This window comes from Xenopus laevis, chromosome 3S, assembly GCF_017654675.1.
Source record: "Xenopus laevis strain J_2021 chromosome 3S, Xenopus_laevis_v10.1, whole genome shotgun sequence".
Classification (NCBI taxonomy): Eukaryota; Metazoa; Chordata; class Amphibia; order Anura; family Pipidae; genus Xenopus; species Xenopus laevis.
Window position 1 is genome coordinate 106527246 of NC_054376.1, and position 22482 is coordinate 106549727.

Sequence of the window (22482 nt, forward strand, 5' to 3'; positions counted from 1 at the left end):
AACTTACTGCACCACAAGCCTAATCAAACAAATAATTTATGCTTTCAAAGTTGCCTATAGAAGGTCACCATCTTGTAACTTTGTTATACATCTTTGCAAGACTAAGACTGTGCACATGCTCAGTGTGGTCTGGGCTGCTTAGGGATCATCATAAACAAAGCTGCTTGAGTTCTGCATGGCTGGGAAGTAAGGCGGGGGCTCCCCCTGCTGTTCATAAGTATGATTGTTTCCCTGCTCAGCAGTTAGGGACCATCTGACAATTCCTATCCACAGCAGTAAATGAAGGGAGAATTTCACTGCATACAGTCAGGTTTCTTATAAAAACGGTACACATTTTTTAATTAAAGTATATTGGAGATAGGTTTTTTTTTTTTCATTACAGAAAGTAAAAATGGGATTTTATTTTTTTGCCTTTACATGCCCTTTAAAAACCACAAATCCGCAGTCACCTGGCAGACAGTCTGGTTACAGTGCAGTCTAGTGGCTTTTTGGCATCCTTGCTTATTCATGCTTGCCAGGTATATACTGTATGCATGAAAAGTCATTTTCATTTTAGCCTTCTTTTTTCAGATTTGCTGAATACAGTAGAGTCAATGAACATTAATTGATTACCACTGAGCTACTACTATTACTGCTCGGCATTATGCACCACCATCTCTCTCTTTTTTCTTTAATGTACCAGGTAATTGTTACTGTGCCAGAGAAGATGCATTTTCCTATCTTCTTACCTGAAAAACTAGATTTCATTGGTATTTTAATAAAGAGTTATGAATATATCATATATCACCAGTAGCTTTTGTGTTCATTTACTGCATGCATCTGTAGCAAGGATTTACAATAACATCACCATGGAACTGACCAAGAATACATTCCCCATTCCTGAGCGAATGTGTGCACACATATAATCAGAGGAAGTGTTTTATAGCAATAGACTTGCACAAGGATAAGTAATCCTTAAAAATAAGTGAATGTAAAATTGATGAGATGGCTATTCTAAGCACTTTTGTAATTTAAATTCATTATTTATCCTTTTTAAATTCCAAGATATTAAGGGATAGATGTACTGTTAATATGAATGAATTTTGTTACAACAGCACCACCTGCTGGTTTTTCCACCAGTCTGACCAACAAGTAGTCAAGAAAGTTGTCAAGAAAAAGAAAGAGGCTGCTCTGATGTTCTTCTGCTTAGGAATAAAATTAGAAACCTTTCTCACATCTTTCCTAAGCAGAAGAACATCAGAGCAGCCTCTTTCTCTCTCCTGACAACTTCCTTGACTACTTGGTGGTCAGACTGGTGGGGAAATGACCAGCAGGCGGCGCTGTTGTAACAAAATTCATTCGTATTAACAGTACATGTATCCCTTAATCTCTTGGAATTTAAAAAGTATAAATACTGAGTGTAAATTACAAAAGTGCTTAGAATAGCCCCCTCATCAATTTAACATTAACTTTTTAAGGTTTACTTATCCTTTATAAATAAATTTGGTATATCCGCTTCCTTATTGAAAAACGACCACTGTATGAAGTACAGTATGAACAAGAGGGACCAATTGGTTCTTATTTCTATGACCTGGTGATAGTTGCTGCTCCCTTGCACAAGGCTGGGTACCCCATCTCTGAACTCTCAGCCTTCTAGACAACTACCTAATGGCACCTACCATCGTGTGATCTCCTCCATTGTTCATGGTTACCTCAATTCCTCCTATTTCGGTTTCCCAGAGCCAAAGCTTTTCCCCTTTTCCAATATCTTGTCAGTGGTGAGCCCAGACTTACAAAACGTATGAACCTTCTACATCCTTAAGAGCCTTTGCCCAGTCAATGTGTCGGTTTCCGCCGCAAACCCCCCACAAGAAGCTGCGGTTTGGCGTTTGTTATCACCTCATCCTCTTGACAGAAAGGACTTAAAGACCTTATTTAAAGGAAAACTATACCCCCCAAACAATGTAGGTCTCTATAAAAAGATATTGCATAAAACAGCTCATATGTAAAATCCTGCTTCATGTAAATAAACCATTTTCATAATAAAACACTTTTCTAGTAGTATGTGCCATTGGGTAATCATAAATAGAAAATTGCCATTTTAAAAAATAAGGGCCGCCCCCTGGGATCGTATGATTCACTTTACTCACAAACAAACCAACAAATTATACATGTTAGGTCACATGAGCCAATTACATACAGAGTTGTGTCTTTTGCTTCCACACTTCTTCCTGTTACAGTTAGAGTTGTAGTATTTCTGGTCAGGTGATCTCTGAGGCAGCACACAGACCATCACGAAATGGTGGCTCAAGGCAAGAGATGTAAAAGGGCAATATTTACTTAAATATATATTCCAGTTTGGTAAGATTCTTTAATATGCCACTTAATATGATATAAACTATCTGTTGCTGAAGTGTTCATTTTGGGGGTATAGTTTTCCTTTAATTCCTATTATTTTCTGCAGGTAATAGAATGGCAGGCTATTCCAAGTTATGGGTTCTCATGGTCCATACCTAGAATAATAATGCATGATGAACTGTATTACTTAAAGGGATACTGTCATGAGAAGAAAAAAAAATTCAAAATGAATCAGTTAATAGTGCTGCTCCAGCAGAATTCTGCACTGAAATCCATTTCTCAAAAGAGCAAATAGATTTTTTTATATTCAATTTTGAAATCTGACATAGCGCTAGACATATTGTCAATTTCCCAGCTGCCCCAAGTCATGTGACTTGTGCTCTGATAAACTTCAATCATTCTTTACTGCTGTACTGTAAATTGGAGTGATATCCCCCCCCCTCCCCCCTCAGCAGCCAAACAAAAGAACAATGGGAAGGTAACCAGATAGCAGCTCCCTAACACAAGATAACAGCTGCCTGGTAGATCTAAGAACAACACTCAATAGTAAAAACCCATGTCTCACTGAGACACATTCAGTTACATTGAGAAGGAAAAACAGCAGCCTGCCAGAAAGCATTTCTCTCCTAAAGTGCAGGCACAAGTCACATGACTGGGGGCAGCTGGGAAACTGACAAAATGTCTAGCCCCATGCAGCGCCGATTCTGGGGCTGCTGCCGCCTGAGGCAGCAGCCCAGATGCCGCCCCCCTCCTCTCCCGCTCCGCGCTTAAAAATTAGCGTCAGAGCGGGTTTCAGGGGGCAGTATCGCTAGTGCATTGAGCGCAATAGCGCTCTTTGCACTAGCGGAGCCGAATTTCCGGGTTAAAACCTTAAAACTCTTAAAGTTACAAGAGGCGGCTTTTTGCTGCCCCTTGTAACTGGCCGCTAGCTGCCGCCTGAGGCAAGGGTTTCACCTTGCCTCATGGCAGAAGCGGCCCTGGCCCCATGTCAGATTTCAAAATTGAATATAAAAAAATCTGTTTGCTCTTTTGAGAAATGGATTTCAGTGCAGAATTCTACTGGAGTAGCACTATTAACTGGTGCGTTTTGAAAAAAACATGTTTTCCGATGACAGTATCCCTTTAAGTGGACTAGTGTGGGCTAGCCAAGAATATGGCCCTCTTGGCCTTCAATCGCTGGTATTAGATCAATGAGAAAATAGAGCAACTTGACCTGCTGCACAAGCTGAAAACTGAACTGTAACAAACTGGCATTTTATTCTCTGCTTTGTAAATATTGCACTGAGAATGTAACACTTGACATGAGCAAGCATGAAACAAAGCTTTCATTTCACCATACAAAAAGGCAGTGATTTAAGGCGGAACAGTTGGATTGTCCCTAGGAAAAGAACTTGCCTTTTTTGCACTGAACAAGAAATGAAACTTTCCTGTTTTATTCATTTATTTAAACACTGGAACAGACACAGGAATATACTTTCGCCATGTCTGCCAAAAGGATTTTAAAACAAAACAAAAAAATCAATAGAGTGCTGTCTTCTGTTGTTCATGAATGCTTTTATACAGATTCGGCTAAATACACCCATTATTTTTGCTTTTCAAAGTGTAAGATCAGAGAAGGTTTGAATACTGTATAGTTATTAAATAATTAGGCATACGTGTGGTAAATATCTTTTGAAAGCTTTAAAACTCAATTATGCTGGATAAGTAAAACACCCATGCTATAAGAATACTGATATTTACAGTTGGTAAGCAAATAGACCTTATCCCCCAAATCCCACTCTCACTGGGTCCCCCATCACTATTCCAAGCTCCCTAAAATTTGCAATTAACCATAGCAACCAGTCTTTTGAATGAGGGACTGAAATGTAAACAGCAAGGTCAGATAGTATGATTGTCAGTGCTCCTGAAACACAGGGCAGCGAGGAAAGGTGTTTACCCTTGAACTAACAATAAAGCTGTAACTTTACAGAGCAATAGTTTTTGTTTTCATTTTATTTATATTTGGTGGGTTTTTTTCTGGCTCTAGTCAGTAGTTGTGGGTCAATTTGTGGGGAAGTACTTTAAAGTGTTACTGTCAATAACACTAGGGGGCAAATTTACTAAAGGGCAAAGTGACTAACTGAAGTCATTTCACAAGTTTGCAAATTTACTATCAGTTACCCTGGCGAAAATTCGAAGGGGGCGAAAATACTCAGATTTACTAAGATTGGTCTTTTTCTGAACGTGACCTCCTTCGCCAGAGTTTACTTCACCAGGTTAGAGCAGGCGAAGTGCAACAGAGTAAATAGGAGTTTTAAAAAAAAAAAGTCCCAAAAAACGCTGGCTGAAAAAGATTGAATTTTTTTTAGGGTGCCCACCTTCCCCCCTACATGTGTAGGGCATTAGAAAACCTAAATAAACTTTTATCAAGTTTCCCTGCGCTTGTGTAGTGTTCTGTATACGCTGCTGCATACACGTCCATTGAAATTCAAATTTGGCGCCGTATGCAAATTAGCCTTCGCTATTGCAACTTCGGACCTCTCATCGTAACTTCGCTAGCGCAACTTCGGAAACGATCAGTAACTTTTGCGGAACTTCGGATCTTCGTGAATTTGCGATGTCCTGACGAATCTACGCCTGGCGAAGTGCTGCAAAGACAACGCTGGCGGATCTACGGAGGTAAGTAAATTTGCCCCTAGGACACTTGTGTAGAAATGTAGCAAGCTGGCCATAGACGCAAAGATCAGATCGTTCGAATCCTCGAACGATAAGACTTCCCCATCTCCAGACCTGCCTTTAACCTTTCAGATCAAATAAAGTAGTAAAAGAACAGATCAGCGGATGTTCTGCCCCTACAGAAATCGTATGAATGTTATGTCCGACAAAGCTGGTGACAGTCTCCCACTGAAAATCGTCCGATCGGCAGCCGACAGAAATCTTTTAACTTGGCCAATCGACCAAGCGACCATGTGAAAAATGTTGGGACTCTCCACACATCGTCCGAAATTCGTATGCATCGAGGATTCATACGATCAGATATTTGCGTCTATGGCCATCTTAAGTCTAATGCCAGATGGGAGCTGAAAATAAGCTCCTACCCAGGGATTAGCCTCCTCTCCTGCTTCCCGGAACTGCTGTGTTGGCTTGGGTGCAGGCGCACTTGGCTGATTTCGGCAAAACCAAAAGCATGAAACACAGAAAGAAATAGCCAGCACTCAGTATAACCTACGCTGTGGCGTTGACCAGCTGCTAGAAGAACCCTTGTGCCAGCACTTGGTCTAACCCACAATCTGGAGTTGACCAGCTGCTATAAACGATAACATTTCTATTCAGTCCGTCTCCTACTCATATTTCAATCGCTTGTTAAAATCCGTGCATGGTTGCTAGGGTAATTTGGACCCTAACAAGCGGATTGCTGAAATTACAAACTGGAGAGCTGAAAAAAATAAAAAGCTAAATAACTCAAAATCCATAAACAATAAAAAATGAAAACCCATTGCAAATTGTCCCAGAATATCCCTCTCTATCTCGTACTAAAAGTTTGCCTTAAAGAAACTGGGTTGTGAAACAGGCTCCTGTTTTTGAATCTGGAATGTTGATGTTGAATAGGGAAAACAATGTTCTGTAAGAACCACAGATAATCAGCTTTCACTTGGTAACTTGGTTTTATTGAATTAAGACTTTATTTTGGATGAAGATGAATGGTATATAACAGACTCGATGCCAGTGGGAGGCTTTGCTAACATGACAAACTTCTGGTACTCGCAAACCTATACCTTTGCTTGGTGAAAGAAACCGAAATACAAAGTAACTTTAAAGGAGAAGGAAAGTTTAAAACTAAGTAGGCTTTATCAGAAAGGTCTATATAAATACACCAGTAAAACCTCAAAGTAATGAGGCTCAGTGTCACAAGAAACACTACACTTCTTTCCTTCTATTGTGTACACATGGGCTTCTGTATCAGACTTCCTATTCTCAGCATAAACTTCCAGGGCTTGGGCTTGAGCATGCTCAGTTTGCTCCTCTCCCCCTCCCTCCCCCTTCCTGCTGTAATCTGAACTCAGACCTATGAGTGAGCAGGGAGAGACTCAGGCAGGAAGTAGGGTTGCCACGTGGTCTGTATTTTACCGGCCTGGCCGGTAAAAAAGATGGTTGATCCCAATGTTATTAATAGGGAAAAAAAAGATAAATAAATAGGAAGGCCGGTATTTTTTTCCAGAAAAGGTGGCAACCCTAGCAGGAAGTTATGTCACAGCCAGCTAATATGGCAGCTGCTATCCTAAACAAAAAGAGACAGTATCTAGTGCTGTTTACTCAGGTATGGAAAAGCATTCTAAAGAATAAAAATTGTGTTTTAACTTGCACTATTGTGGCTAATCTATTAACAATAAACTACTTTGGTAGCTTTCCTTCTCCTTTAAGCAGGGAAATGACAGATTGTGGCCTGATGCAAAGGTGTCTGTGTATAAAACATGGATAAGGGACAAACTCTATAGAACAAAGTTGGTCTATGTATTGGCGCATTCCTGATGGAGCACAAAAGCTGTGCTTTCCTCGTTTATGTTGGTATATGTGCTGGGCTGTGTCAGTGGCATCAAGTCTATCGTAGGGATGTGGGTGCTGCGTAATTCTGATATTTGATATAAAGAACTTTAGTGCAAATCCAACAGAGCAAGGGAGGCTCTCAGAATATACAGGTGCAGCCCACGGCTATGTTCTCCATGACATCTATGTACTCTTTGTGGCACTTCTTCCGTCTCCGTGGCCTGATTGGAGAAGTGCTTCCTTCGCACAGCCGCCTCCGCACAGGGATCTTGCTGTAGATGGGTATACTTGTCATACTGAAATCCTCCTTCATGGTGAAAGGGTTAACACAGCCTGTGCATAGGCATCTTGCTTCTGGAATATCAACTGGAATGCGATTTTCATCATGATTTATACTGGGGGGAATAGAACCAGATATTCCTGTTAGGACCCAACATATCAAAGCAGTCTAGCAACTAACGACTGAATATAGATTATAATGGAACTGAAGAACTGCAGACAACAGAGAGACAGAGCTGTGGGTCACAGTGTTAGTACAGATTCAGGGGACCAACAGGGACTTGTGGGGGTTGATTATGCTACATCCACATCCTACTCGGATATATATATACTGTATATATATATATATATATATAAATATATATATGTATTGAATATATATCTATATATATATATATATCTTATCCAGGATCCAAATGGAATTTAGATTTCATGTTTAATTTGAAAAGGACTTTTATTATACAGCTTTGTGTGTCTGGGTGACAGGTCCACTTTAAATGATTATTTGGTAGACATAAACTATAGAGATCCATATTACAGAATAATTATCAAGTCCCAAGCATTCTGGATAACGGGCCCCATACTCAGGGCTGGTCCTATCAAATGTGGGGCCCAATTGGGACCATGTTGGCGGGGCCCCTAGACAAAGTTTTGCTGGCTCCCGACACACCAAGTATTTAGGAAAATAAGGGCATACAGGCACAAAATAGAAAGGAAAGGGGCAGACAAGGTAAGAGAGTGAGAGGAGTTGGGGGCAGGCCAGGCAGCATCATGTGCTGGGGGAAATATTACCTGTGCTGCCCTCTGGTGCGGGGCCCCCAGAGGCGCGGGGCCCAATTGGGCCCAATTGGTCCAATAGGCCTAAGGCCGGCCCTGCCCATACTTGTAGTAATTCTGTAGAGAGAGAGACTATGATGACCGGGGTGTTTGATAGTACCTTACAGGAGCTATGAAATTGTAGTATCTGGGATGGTATTACTTCTATTACAAGGTGCTGATAGGGAGCCCTGCAACTTGAGGACAATGATGGGACAGGTTTAATCAGACTGTATGGCCTATAGAAAGGATTTGAATAAGTGCTCAGAGAGGTTAATTCTATTTTTCCCCACATGATGGAGGGTGTCGGCTATGGGAACTGGCAGTTAAACTGGTAGGAAAGTTGTGCCACAAGCTGTTTTCTCCAAGTTCATTTTTTTACTCCAGCAGAGAAAATACCCTGTGTGCTATCAGTGTACATTGAATTTGTAGGATAGGGGATTGTTAATTAAGCTGAAATTCAGCAGATGAGAGGGTTTCATACAACTCTTGCTCATAATGAGGTATCTTGAAGGATTGTTCTAATTGGAAGGGAAAGGCAAACAGGGGGATGTGAGCTTATCAACTTGACACCGCCTGGTCACTAAATCATTATTATCTTATGTGTATAACATCTGCGTTCTGTATGTCAGTGACCGGCATTCCCAGGATACAGTGATCCTAAAACTCTACATGTATTCACATTCTCATTTGGCCATCCCAAGTGCACCCCAAACACAAGACTGTGGCACTCCTACAAAAGAGGACATACTACTTGGCTATTTAATGGGGCTGCAGCTGCCCAGGCTAATCCCATCTCTCCCATCTAATTATGTCTGTAGTACATCCCACATAGGGAAGCACTGCCTCTACTATGGGGATAGATGGAAAAGGACAATTGCTCTTGCACAGAAGCATTTACTTTGTTGCAATAGATACAGGGCACACACAGCAGAGAGGAACTGATGGACTCACACTAATAAAAGTATTGTAAAAACCGAAACATTGCTATTGTGTAGTGAGCAGGGCCCTCTGATCTTATTTTTAGTCTGTAATCAATGTTTGTTCAATTATTATACCCTGTTTGTTAAAAATTATAGTAACTTGCTTTTTATTTATAGATACATGATGGTGATGATGATGATGATTAGATTGTTAAAGGAGAAGGAAAGCTACAGAGGCATTTTATTGCCAATAGATTAGCTGCAATAGTGCAAGATAGAATGCTATATTTATTCTGTAGAATGTTTTACCATACCTGAGTAAAAAGCTCTAGAAACTCTCTGTTTGTTTAGTATAGGAGCTGCAGTATTAACATGGTGTGACATCACTTCCTGCCTGAGTCTCTCCCTGCTCTGGGCTCAGATTACAGCAGAGAAGGGAGGGAGAGAGGAGCAAACTGAGCATGCTCTTGCCCAGGGCAATGAGGTTTAAGCTGAAAACAGGAAGTCTGATACAGAAGCCCATGAGTACACAATAGAAGGAAAGAAATGCAGTGTTTCTTTTGACAGGGGACTCAGAGCAACATTATTTGGGGGGTTTACTGGTATATTTAGATGGACCTTTCTGATAAGACTTACTTAGTTTTAACCTTTCCTTCTCCTTTAAAGGGATACTGTCATGGGAAAAAAAAAAATTGAATCAGTTAATAATGCTGCTCCAGCAGAATTCTGCACTGAAATCCATTTCTCAAAAGAGCAAACAGATGTTTTTATATTCAATTTTGAAATCTGACATGGGGCTAGACATATTGTCAATTTCCCAGCTGCCCCAAGTCATGTGACTTGTGCTCTGATAAACTTCAATCACTCTTTACTGCAAGTTGGAGTTATATCACCCCTCCCCCCTCCCAGCAGCCAAACAAAAGAACAATGAGAAGGTAACCAGATAACAGCTCCCTAACACAAGATAACAGCTGCCTGGTAGATCTAAGAACAACACTCAATAGTAAAAACCCATGTCTCACTGAGACACATTCAGTTACATTGAGAAGGAAAAACAGCAGCCTGCCAGAAAGTATTTCTCTCCTAAAGTGCAGGCACAAGTCACATGACCAGGGGCAGCTGGGAAATTGACAAAATGTCTAGTCCCATGTCAGATTTCAAAATTGAATATAAAAAAATCTGTTTGCTCTTTTGAGAAATGGATTTCAGTGCAGAATTCTGCTGGAGTAGCACTATTAACTGATGTATTTTGAAAAAACATGTTTTCCGATGACAGGATCCCTTTAGTGGAATGTTACAGCTGAATTGCATTCATTTTTTGTACAACCGTTTTGTTATAAAAGAATGTAAAGCACTTCAGAACCTGCTTAATAAATAAATATGATAATTTAAAGGTTAGTGGGATTTTACACCTTAAAGTAGCTTCTGTTCAATGTATTAGTATTTTTTTAATTTTCAGGCATGCAGCAATACATTTGATATATTTTGATAATAATGCTATTTAACTTTTTACACAGGTGTAAAAAAAAGTTGTACATCAAATAGAGGATGCTAATTGAAAAACATTAATTCATTAATCTCTTTACAGGTGCATAGTAATTACTTGTATTCTTGGTGGTTTACCAAGTCTCCCTGGGATTTACCTTTCCCTGTGATACATTCAATGTAAGTGTAGTAAAGATGCCCCACATTGCAATGTGAAGAACACTTGATGATCAGACCCAGTTGCTGGGAAGGCAGGGTTGGTGCACTAATCATTTCATTACTTATTTCCTGTAACAAGCTGGTAAAATGATTTCCACAAGTGGAGGTAAATACTGTAGATGTAGGGGACACAGCTGAGAACTTTATGGAGTCTTGTGAGGACATGATGACAAAGAGATACAAGATGCCTAGCAGCAAGAAGATACTTCACATGTAGGTAATTATGTGAGATAAGTTACTCCCTTCTCTCTTTTCTCCCTTTTTTTTCTGTTTGACTAGAAGCACTTGGTTCTTCTACTGAGCTGATGCTTTGGAAGCCCTAAAGGCCTGGGTCCCCCATAGAGAGGCGACATGTGAATAGGATTTGGCAAGAGGGAGCCTCGTTTTTGCCAGGGATTCAAAAAAATTACTCAATGTACAAACATCATTGTTACTGCATTTTACTTAAGCTGGCCATAGACGCAAATATCCCATCGTAGGAATCATCGTACGATCTGACTTTTCCCATCTCCCAACCTGCCACTAACCATTCTGATCAAATAAAGTAGAAAAGAACAGATCAGCCGATGTTCTGCCCCTGACAGCAATCGTACGAAAGTTATGTCCGACCAAAGCTAGTGACAGTCTCCCACTGAAAATCGTACAATTGGCAATACGTGTGGAGATATATCGGCAGCCGACAGAAATCTGATCTTTGAGTCTATGGCCAGCTATAGAATATTCACAATAGACCCAGTTGCCCACATACAGTAGAATAAATGCAATAATAAAGAGGGCAACCTTCAAACAGAATCATTTACATGACACATTTTTGGGCACATAAGTCTGCAACTTGCAATTAGAGCAAAAAAACTAAGAGCTGCTGCCTGAAGGTCATCCTTTATACTTTTTCCATGTCCTTACCATTGGGAAAACATGTTTTATTTTTCAAAATGCTGAATCTGAATTATGCAGTGAAATCTATTTTTCAAAAAAGCAAACAGATTTTTTTTATATTTAATATTGAAATATTACATAGGGCTAGACATGTTAGTTTCCCAGGTTCCCTCAGTCATGTGCTGTGCTGCACAATTAGAGTGATATTACCCCCTTCCTTTCCTCCTAACAGCCTGACAACAACACAATGGGGAGGTAACAGGATAACAGGTCCCTAACACCTGCATTGCTAGGCATAAATATGACAATAGCACTCATAGTTTATCACAATTGCTTATCTGAAAGCAGGTCTATTGTGAAATACTGGCTTTTTCTGAAAACACAGGATCAAGCACAATGACCTAAGATGGCTGTCTACACACCAATATAATGTGCAGAGTCAGGAATAAAATGTTATATGGTAGAGGGGATTATTTGTAATGTAAAGTAAATTCCACTTCATGAGACTCACCTGTAGGCCCAGGGTGAAAGGCTTCTCCTGTTAGAAAGCCAAAGTCTTAGACTGACTTCACAGCGATTCCCAGATGGATCAGTGTTGTTCCTCAGCTGACTCACCATTTCCATGAGACTCCGTTCATAATCCTCCACCAAACTATATAACTGAGATGGAGCAAAAGAGTTTCCACCTAATACGGGATCAGGAGAAGCTTTGCCCTTTGCTCTGTCTTGATTGGATCCATGAATATTCTTTCCTTTCAAGTGACCTCTTTTTCTGCCTTTTGAAGGATTTGGAGCATCTGAGCTGAGCGCCTGAGCCACAAGTAGGGAAGTTGCAATCAAAAGGAACTGTGAAGAAAGTCAACAGTAAATGAGAAAGTACTTCAAACAGGCAACTAGACAATTATATACAGTGTGTCCCAACCACCACTTGTTTCATTTTGCTCTGGGTTATGCTCACAGAGTATATTGTATATATAAACACTTCATAATAATCCATCACAGCAGTTGAATGGTGAACTATGTCTTGGTCATTTAAGTAAATGTGGAATGCACAAAACTTCTGAAGCTACTAAAGATATGTAGCCAATATCTGCAGTATCCAGACCCATTGATGGGTCAATTACACAACTAGCACTAGTTAACACAGAAAAATATCATTACAAGAATTCTCACAATGTTTATCATCTCATGGTAAATGATATTGCTGAAGGATATTAAGATTCTATGATTTCCTCAATCCTACATTTACGTTTTATAAATTGTAGAAGGGCCCTCTGTGTAATATATTGGCCCATGGTATAAAGAAAAGCAGGTATCTTAATAAATGACTGATCCTGATTAGTCCACTAATTGTGATAACTATGTCAGCTTTATCAACTGCTGCCCCAAGTATGGGAAACATAGTCCAGACTTGGCTACATACATCCATGGCTTGGTCTCTCTCTGGGAATCAGGTGATTAAACACCAGCGCAGGAGAAAGGACAGAGCAGCAAACTTTAATCTGCAGCACAAAATAAAGCATGCAATGATATTTCCCATACACAAAGGGGCTCACATAAACATCCGTCACAGGGACATTTTGAAAAGAAAGCAGCACACGACACCTCATGTCCTGTCAGAAAAGACATCCTTTCCAATCATTTCCACAATGTTTTATACAAAAAAGGAACTAGAACAAAAAGGCCATATACAGTTAGACCATAAATCTTTGGACAGAGACAACTTTTTTCTAACTTTGGTTCTGTACATTATCACAATGAATTCTAAATGAAACAACTCAGATGCAGTTGAACTGCAGACTTTCAGCTTTAATTCAGTGGGCTGAACAAAAAGATTGTATAAAAATGTGAAGAACTAAAGCCTTCTTTTAACACAATCACTTCATTTCAGGGGCTCAAAAGTAACTGGACAATTGACTCAAAGGCTATTTCATGGGCAGTTGTGGGCAATTCCTTCATTATGTCATTATCAATGAAGCAGATAAAAGCCCTGGAGTTGATTTGAGGGGTGCGGGTGCTTGTAGGGTTGCCTACTTTTCTTATATTTTTTACCAGCTGGTGGGGGGGAGGGAACAAAAGGGGCGGCGGGCAGTGACGGCAAAAGGGGCAGGGCCACAGCATGGAGAACCAAAGACTGAGGAGAAAAGATAAGTTACAGGGGATTGGGAGCAGGCCGAGAGCTCTTTTTGAAGGGTATTACAAATTTACTGGCAGCTACATTGCCGGTAAATTTGTAATACCGGTCCCGGCCTTGGCAGGTGTTTTACAGGCTAGGTCGGTAAAATACTGGTCGGGTGGCAACCCTAGGTGCTTGTATGTGGAAGATGTTGCTGTGAACAGACAACATGCAATCAAATTAATTCTCCATGTAGGTGAAACAAGCCATCCTTAAGCTGCAAAAACAGAAAAAACCCATCCGAGAAATTGCTACAACATTAGAAGTGGCAAAATCTACAGTTTGGTACATCCTGAGAAAGAAAGAAATCACTGGTGAACTCAGCAACGCAAAAAGACCCGGACGTCCAGGGAAGACAACAGTGGTTGGAGAATCATTTCCATGGTGAAGAGAAACCCCTTCACAACAGCCAAACAAGTGAAAACACTCTCCAGGAGGTCGGTATATCGATATCCAAGTCTACCATAAAGAGAAGACATGAAAGTAAATACAGAGGGTGCACTGCAAGGTGCAAGCCACTCATAAGCATCAAGAATAGATGGACTTTGCTAAAAAACATCTAAAAAAGCCAGCAGAGCCGATGAAACCAAGATCAACCTGGAGAAGGCGTGGAACAGCTCATGATCCTTTGGCGTGGAACAGCTCATGATCCTTTGCTGTCATTTCCAGCAAAGGGTTTTCAACCAAGTATTAGAAATGAACGTTTTATTTTCAGTTTTTTAATTTGTCTTATTACTTTTGAGCGCCTGAAATGAAGTGACTGTGTTAAAAAAAAGTCTTTAGTTCCTCACATTTTTACGCAATCCTTCTGTTCAACCCACTGAATTAAAGCTGAAAGTCTGCAGTTCAACTGCATCAGAGTTGTTTCATTTAAAATTCATTGTGGTAATGTACACAGATCTGTCCAAAGATTTATGGGCCTAACTGTATAATATATTCAGTGTATATACACATGCATATACTCACATGGCAACTTATCATACCCAATGTCAGCAGAGTATCCTTCATACACTCAATAAAATCCAATGCAAATATAATAAATATACTGTGGATCCAACACACTAGCAGAGAAGCAAACACATAGTTAATGCCCAGCAGTTCAAAACATAATACAGGTATGGGAACTGTTATTCGGAATGCTTGGGACCTGAGGTTTTCCGGATAATTGATCTTTCCGTAATTTGGATCTTCATCCTAAGCCTACCAGAAAATCCTGTAAACCTGAAATAAACCCAATAGTTTGGGTTTGCTTCCAATAAGCCTTAATTATATCTTAGTTTGGATCAAGTACAAGCCACTGTTTTATTATCACATAGAAAAGGAAATCATTTTTAAAAATTTGGATTATTTGATTACAATGGGGTCTATGGGAGATGGCCTTTCCAAAAGTCAGGAGCTATTCTGGATAAAACATCCCATAACCTGTTTAATCAATGGCAAACTAAATTCACCCACTAGACACTGATAAAAGGCACTTTTATAACGCCATATATTATATACAGTATTATATCACAGGTCTGCTAAACAGAAAACTTACCAGAGTGTGGGAGCCAATCATTGTGAAATGTGCAGGACTTCCAGGCTCAGGGGAAGACTTCTCCAGCTGCCACAAAATATATTCCCAGTGTTTGAGGGCATGAAATTCACCTGAACAGAATCCCTGTAACAGGGCAGGGCTGCATCCAATTAATTCTTTTGATATAGATTTATTTTCCCTCCTGAATAGAAGGCTAACAAAAGCCAGGTTGTTCCCTTTCTCCTATTGGTCTGCGTTGTTTTTGTTGGCCCTGAGTGTGGGTGCAGGTAGTGTGTTTGCAGTGCACAGCGGCTCCGTTCTCACACTCTGGCTGATAGATAGGAGCGTTTGTTCACTTGTTGGGAAACCCAGTCGAGACCGGAATCTCCTAATTAATAGAGTTAGATGGAGAAATGTGAAATTGTGATATTACCAGCTGCAGCCCGGGCAAAGGGTATCCCTTTACACAATCTGTTCTGCTGCAGCTAAATTGGGAATAGCATGAAGATCATTGTCAGCAAGTCAATGCTGTTAGTGTGTGTGTGACTTTGCCATGGGCTTGTCCAAGCAAGCAGGGCTTGGGAGAAGCTGGATGTCAGCAGAAGCAATAGCAGAGTAGGGATTAGTCTGACTATTCATGGTGTATGTTATCTGTACGTTTATGGTGTGCCTGTTACCTCAGAGTGCATACAGCGCTGTAGCTTTGGATTTATGGATGTGTGACTTATGTGTGCTCTAATACTTATACATAGGGGGTTAAAGTCCGATTTTATCTCAACATTTTCTGTTACAAACTCCGCTCGGGTTTTTAAGCTTATTTATTACATTTTCCCTAAAATTTGCTTTGCAGGAAAAAAATCTGATTTAAATGATTTTTTTCTGAATTTTCACCCGATTTCTAATGCTTTTTTGCCCGAAAACTTCTGGATATTGCACAAAACTCAGCGCACATCAAAAATCATTGGGACTTCTCCCATACTGGATTTTCTAATTCGGACTTTTCCATCCTCGGGGTTTAATAAATTCCGAAAAATTTGTGATTTTTTAAAAGTCCAATATAAAAAAAAAAATCACTAATTTTTCAGGATTTTTGCATTCGGAGTTTAGTAAATAACCCCCCAAGAGTAGGCTGTGTGCAGTACTGGCACACTTACAGAAGGCATATTGCTGTCTCTTTCCATTGCTGTCTCTTTAGCGTATTAAGGCAAAAGGAAAAGAAACACTGCAGAGGAATCCATTGACCAGAGACAGAGAAACAAGAAATCTACTGCTGTTGGTGAAGGCCCATCCACTCTGGTCATGTGTTAGCGTATTAAGTATAGTATGTTTTTGCAGTGGGCACCAGCAAATTCAGGGCACTTCTTATGAAGTAACAATGGAGTAAAGGTCACTGAAGTTAAAGGGCATGTAAAGTCTAAAATAGAATAAGGCCAGAAATGCTGTATTTTGTATACTAAATATAAACATGAACTTACTGCACCACAAGCCTAATCAAACAAATAATTAATGCTTTCAAAGTTGGATACAGAGGGTCACCATCTTGTAACTTTGTTAAACATCTTTGCAAGACTAAGACTGTGCACATGCTCAGTGTGGTCTGGGCTGCTTAGGGATCATCATAAACAAAGCTGCTTGAGTTCTGCATGGCTGGGAAGTAAGGCGGGGGCTCCCCCTGCTGTTCATAAGTATGATTGTTTCCCTGCTCAGCAGTTAGGGACCATCTGACAATTCCTATCCACAGCAGTAAATGAAGGGGGGATTTTACTGCATACAGTCAGGTTTCTTATAAAAACGGTAGACATTTTTTAAATAAAGTGTATTGGAGATAGGTTTCTTTTTCATTAAAGTAAAAATGGGATTTTATTTTTTTTGCCTTTACATGCCCTTTAACATATTTTGCTGAGTTTTCAAACAAAACAGGTATGGGATCCAGAAAGCTCTGAATGAGAAGGGCATCTCTCATATGCTCAATGTTTAAGCAAATAATTCACATTTTTAAAAAGATTTCTTTTTTACCTTGTACTTGTACTGTACCTTTTACTTGAGACTCAGTAAGCAGCAGGAATCCATATTGGTGGCGAAACCATCCTATCAGGTTTTTTAATGTTAAAATGATTTTTAGCAAACAAGGTATGATGATTCATATTATGGGAAGATCACTTATCTGGACAACCACAGTCTATATATATGGATATATATATGTGCCTTTTACTAAATGACACAGTTTAATCAGAGTTGTCCATGACATCTTAAAATATGAAGTCAAGATATATAAATATTTAGTTGTTCCATTGCTGCATCTGGTCAAACTTTTGTTCTACAAATACTCTTTCTAAGGCACCTGGCAGAGATATATCTGCTGATCCTGAACAACTTATATTGCTAACAAAGCACTTTGTGAGTGAGACTCAGAGCTTCTCATTGGCACAGACCCATATTCTCTGTATAAAGTATATAACAGCAGGTGAGGACCATTCCAGGTGTTTGTAATATAAACATGAACTTGTAAAAATAACCAGTTCATAAGTCATCATCTTCACAAAGTTATAAACACACACATTTCCCCAGAGATCATTTCCTTGTCCTCCTCTATTCTGCATCTTGAAAACACAATCACCATATTCACAGCCAACAAAACTGCCATTTGTCAATTGGATTGGATTGTACAGCGTCCAATGAGCAACTTTTTTCCTTGTCGTCCATAATAAGCAGTTATTGTCCTTGTCGTATTAAAAAAAATAGAGAACATATAAACATACTTTGTGATAGAAATGTTTCAATCTCCAAGAAGGATTAATTATACAGTATCTTAGTTGGCATCAAGTAAAAGGTATCAAGACAAAATATTAACACTACAAGTGGAGTATGTAGGTGTGTAGAAAAAGGGCTAAGCTCCTTTAAAACACATGTTAGAATGGATCCAAAAGGGTGGATTATAGAATATATAATCATATTAATGGAGTTAAAAGTTCCAGAGGTCATGGGCAAGGGAGTGTACGTGTTTATCAAATGTATGGGATGGACAGCTGCTTCTTCTCGCATAAATGTTAGGGCCAAGATCTTGGCAGAAGAGAGCGGAGAAGCACAAATGGACAGTATACAGTATATAACGGGCCACCTAAAGCCAAGACTACTAGTAAGCTTGACATCTGTGGTGGACAAATTATTTGAAGGCTTGTTAAGGGATTACATTAAAAAATTTGTCCTAGTCAATGGCATTATGAGCAGCAATCAGCATGGCTTTATGAAGGATGGGTCATGTCAGACGAATTTGATTGCATTTTATGATGTGGTAAGTAAGATTCTGGACAGTGGGGGGGCAGTAGATGTGATCTATTTGGATTTTGCCAAAGCGTTTGATACTGTGCCCCACAAACGACTGCTTTCTAAACTAAGGTCTGTTGGGCTTAATGAAGTCGTTTGCACGTGGATAGGAAACTGGCTACAGGATCGGGTACAGAGGGTGGTTGTTAATGGGACATTCTCTACTTGGAGTAAGGTTCTTAGTGGGGTCCCCCAGGGCTCAGTATTGGGTCCACTTTTATTTAACTTGTTCATTAATGACTTAGGGGAGGGTGTTGTAAGTAATGTATCAGTGTTTGCAGATGACACAAAATTATCCAGTCCAATTAATTCCATCCAGGATGTGGCATCCTTGCAACATGATCTTGATAAACTGGCAATCTGGGCAGCTAAGTGGCAAATGAGATTCAATGTTGATAAATGTAAAGTCATGCACCTGGGATGTAAAAATATCCACTTATACCCTTAATGGGACTGCACTAGGCAAATCCATTATGGAAAAGGACATTGGAGTCCTTGTAGATAATAAACTTGGCTGTAGCAAGCAATGCCAGTCAGCAACATCAAGGGCAAATAAGATCTTGAGCTGTATTAAAAGGGGCATAGAGTCAAGGGAGGAGGGGGTCATTCCACTGTACAGAGCACTTGTAAGGCCCCATCTAGAATATGCCGTACAGTTTTGGTCTCCATCACTCAAACAGGACATTATTGTATTAGAGAGGGTACAGAGAAGGGCAACTAAGCTGGTAGAAGGTATGGGAAATCTTAGCTATGAGGAAAGACTGGCCAAATTGGGGATGTTCACGATGGAGAAGAGGCGCTTAAGGGGTGATATGATGACTATGTATAAATATATAAGGGGATCATATAATAATCTCTCTAATACTTTATTTACCAGTAGGTCTTTCCAGCTGACACGAGGTCACCCATTCCGATTAGAAGAAAAGAGGTTCCGCCTAAATATTCGGAAGGGGTTTTTTACAGTGAGAGCTGTGAAGATGTGGAATTCTCTCCCTGAATCAGTTGTACAGGCTGATACATTAGATAGCTTTAAGAAGGGGTTGGATGGTGTTTAGCAAGTGAGGGAATACAGGGTTATGGGAGATAGCTCATAGTACAAGTTGATCCCGGGACTAGTCCGATTGCCATTTTGGCAGGAAGGAATTTTTTCCCCATCTGAGGCAAATTGGAGAGGCTTCAGATGGGTTTTTTGCCTTCCTCTGGATCAACTGGCAGTTATGCTGCGGTTGAACTTGATGGATGTGTGTCTTTTTTCAACCTTACTTACTATGTTACTATGTTACTAGTGTAGGACAGTGAAGGACAGAGCTAGTGTGGGTGTTTTAGTAATGAATTGTTAGAAAGATAGACATAGATTTGCAGTGTTGCTACGTGCTGTGTGCCAACAATATGGATGTAACACATGGTGCATTCATAAACAACCTCCTCTGTTTCTGTGGTCTAAACATCAGTGATCAGGAGAGAGCAGGAAATATGCCTGCACAAATAGGAACTAATAATGATAATAAAAGTAGTAATCGGGCTGCTTATCCTCACACTTCTCAGATGCCAGCCAGGCCTCTTGCTAGTAAGGGTGTATAGTAATATTTTATCTGAGCGGCTAAGGGCACTTCCAGGTAATCATGTGCTTTGCAGCCACGTCATTAACATCAATGTGTGGTCTAAACAAGAGAAGTATAAAATCATGTTGTTTGCATTTGATTCCTTTTAAGATTTTTTTTTTTTTTTTTGGAACATTGCCCTGTGTTTGAGAAAATAGAGAGACTTCCTTGTTCCTGAGAGTCTCCACCTTAATCCTGGTACAAAGCCCTTTACTTTTTTACTAAGGAAAATAAATATATATGTATATCTTTTTTTTTCTTTTGTCATCCCTTTATTTTCTAAATGTAGACAAAAATAAAAAGCTTAAATTCACGCTCATAACCCCTGTTTTTTGGGGTTTTTAGGGGGTTATTTACAGAGGTCCAAATTTATCTCAGTATTTCTAAGTTAGAAATCCGAGTAACTCTGAATTCACGAATGGACCTTAATTAGAAAGAAAAAAGCCTGAAAAAATAGGGTCAGGCAAACTAAGGAGGTTTCCCCAAAAAAACAATGATTTTTTTCAGAGTTTTCTGCGCAGAAATCATCGGTACGGAAATCAGCACAGACACTGTGGGAAAATCTATCGTTTTTTTTTTTTTGCTTAGAAAACTACGAATTATTCGAGGTTCGGATATTCAGACCTTGATTACTAAACCCCTTAGTTTTTAAACACTTTAGGTGCCTTAGGCTAATTCCCCACGTGGCGCTATTACACTGCATTTTTAAATATTCCTTTGCAGCATGATTGTAACTATAATACATTCGCATGAAATGATTTGGATCCACCAAAAAAGAAACATGTATTTTCGATTGGCGCCCAAATAACGCAGGAAAGTGCATTTTTTGGCATTGGCTCAAAAACACATTAACCTTTCAGGAATCTTGACTGCATTGCAAAGACTATCTACCACACTTGGTGGAAATATGCTGCATTTTCAAGATGGCATCAGTAGCTCTTGTATCTTGAGAGCACAGTTGTGCCAATGTATTCACTATGGGGAATGAGAAGTTACTGATAATCTCAAGGGAGCATGGGAAATTGCCTGTCCTAAATCAGCTTGAATCTGCTTGTGTTTAAAATGTTGTGTGTGTCATTAGTCATGTCATGTGTCATGGTGCCCCCCCCATTCTAGAAAAATCCTTTATCTGGCAAACCCCATTTTGGATTTGTAACATAACATTACCCTGTGAGCTCCCATGAACAGCCGGTCCCCATAATAAACAGCGAAAGCCAACATTAGGGAAAATGTCATAGGGAAAATGTTCACCACTGGGCCTAATATGATTAATTTCAAAACTCATTACTGCATTTGCAATGCAAACTGTGCCATGATCCCAGGAGCCAAATCATTCTCCCTTACCTCTTGTTTGGAGACTCAGCAGTGGTTTTTGAGAAGATCTGTGTCTCCAAAGATGCCCCAGTAGCTCCCCATCTTCTTTTCTGCTGATTCACTGCACATGCTCTGTGCTGCTGTCACTTACTGAGCTTAGGGACCCACTCACAATATACAGTACACATAGAATAGAAATGTCACAGTATAAGGCTGATTAGTAATTAATACAGATAATTACTACATGGCAGCACAGAAACCAGTGCAATTAGCATCAGAATTTAATAATCAGCCCTGTAGCATCATCTTATATTAAAGACCAACCTCATTTTCTGCTGGATAATTTGCAACGACCCCTAAGCTTAGCTTCTCAACAGCTGATCAGAGCCCACTGAGCATGTGAGTGTCACAGACACTTTCCAAGATGGTGACCCCCTGTGACAAGTTTGAAGTCCTGGATCATTGCTGCTATTGACAAGCTGAAACTTTAGGCTGGTGCAATAAGTTCAGTATATAAAATAGCCATATTCATGTTTAGGGTATAGTTCTCCTTTAACATACCTTGGAGTGCAGTAATGTGCTAATGTCCCAGGGCTTGAGACTGCAGGATTTGGCAAGAGATATGTGTAGGCTCTGTATGGTAGACAGCTGGGAATCCCTGAAGGTGCATTTGCGGATACAGTGGCTTGGCAAGAGAGGCATGAGTTTAAAACGTTTCCAAACAGTTCAACCCTTTCCTTCCCACAATTAAAATAAAAGCTTCTGCCAGCAGTGGATTTTTCTCCCCTGCAAGTCATAGTTTAGTCATAATTTAGCCTTCGAGATGTTGCTGAACAATGGGGGAGACTGGGGAACTGTAGATCTACTGTATAAAATGCAATGCCTGAGCAGCGCCGGCGTGAATTGTTTTAAAGTGAACAAGAAACCATCCGAATCTCATCAGATTTTAGAATACAGCATGGAGGATCAGATATTTTTGGCATCCCACATCATCTTGAACTGCTGCGTGCAGCTGCATGTCCAGAATTTGTGGGACAGATAAGCCCCTGTCCCTCCCTTGTCTGCCGTTGTAGCACAGCCCTTACTGGTTAT

At 40.0% G+C, this 22482-nt stretch overlaps 1 protein-coding gene and 1 pseudogene across 3 annotated transcripts; one reads left to right on the plus strand and one right to left on the minus strand.

The window, feature by feature from the left end:
- LOC121402043 overlaps positions 1-6105 on the plus strand; it is a 12942-nt pseudogene extending 6837 nt beyond the window's left edge.
- On the minus strand, positions 5963-22116 carry LOC108713254 (interleukin-17B). Of its 3 annotated transcripts, none has more exons than XM_041588719.1 (3): positions 21952-22116; positions 11971-12305; positions 5963-7256 (listed from the first exon to the last, which is right to left on the minus strand). In XM_041588719.1, the coding sequence occupies exons 1-3, from the start codon at positions 22090-22092 to the stop codon at positions 7001-7003; spliced, it is 732 nt and encodes a 243-aa protein (XP_041444653.1). In that variant the 5' UTR covers positions 22093-22116; the 3' UTR covers positions 5963-7000. The 3 variants fall into 3 exon arrangements, with proteins under 3 accessions (XP_041444653.1, XP_018111644.1, XP_041444654.1); XM_018256155.2 differs by lacking the exon at positions 21952-22116 and adding an exon at positions 15173-15599; XM_041588720.1 differs by lacking the exon at positions 21952-22116 and adding an exon at positions 14602-14658.
- Between the last annotated feature and the right edge of the window lie 366 nt (positions 22117-22482).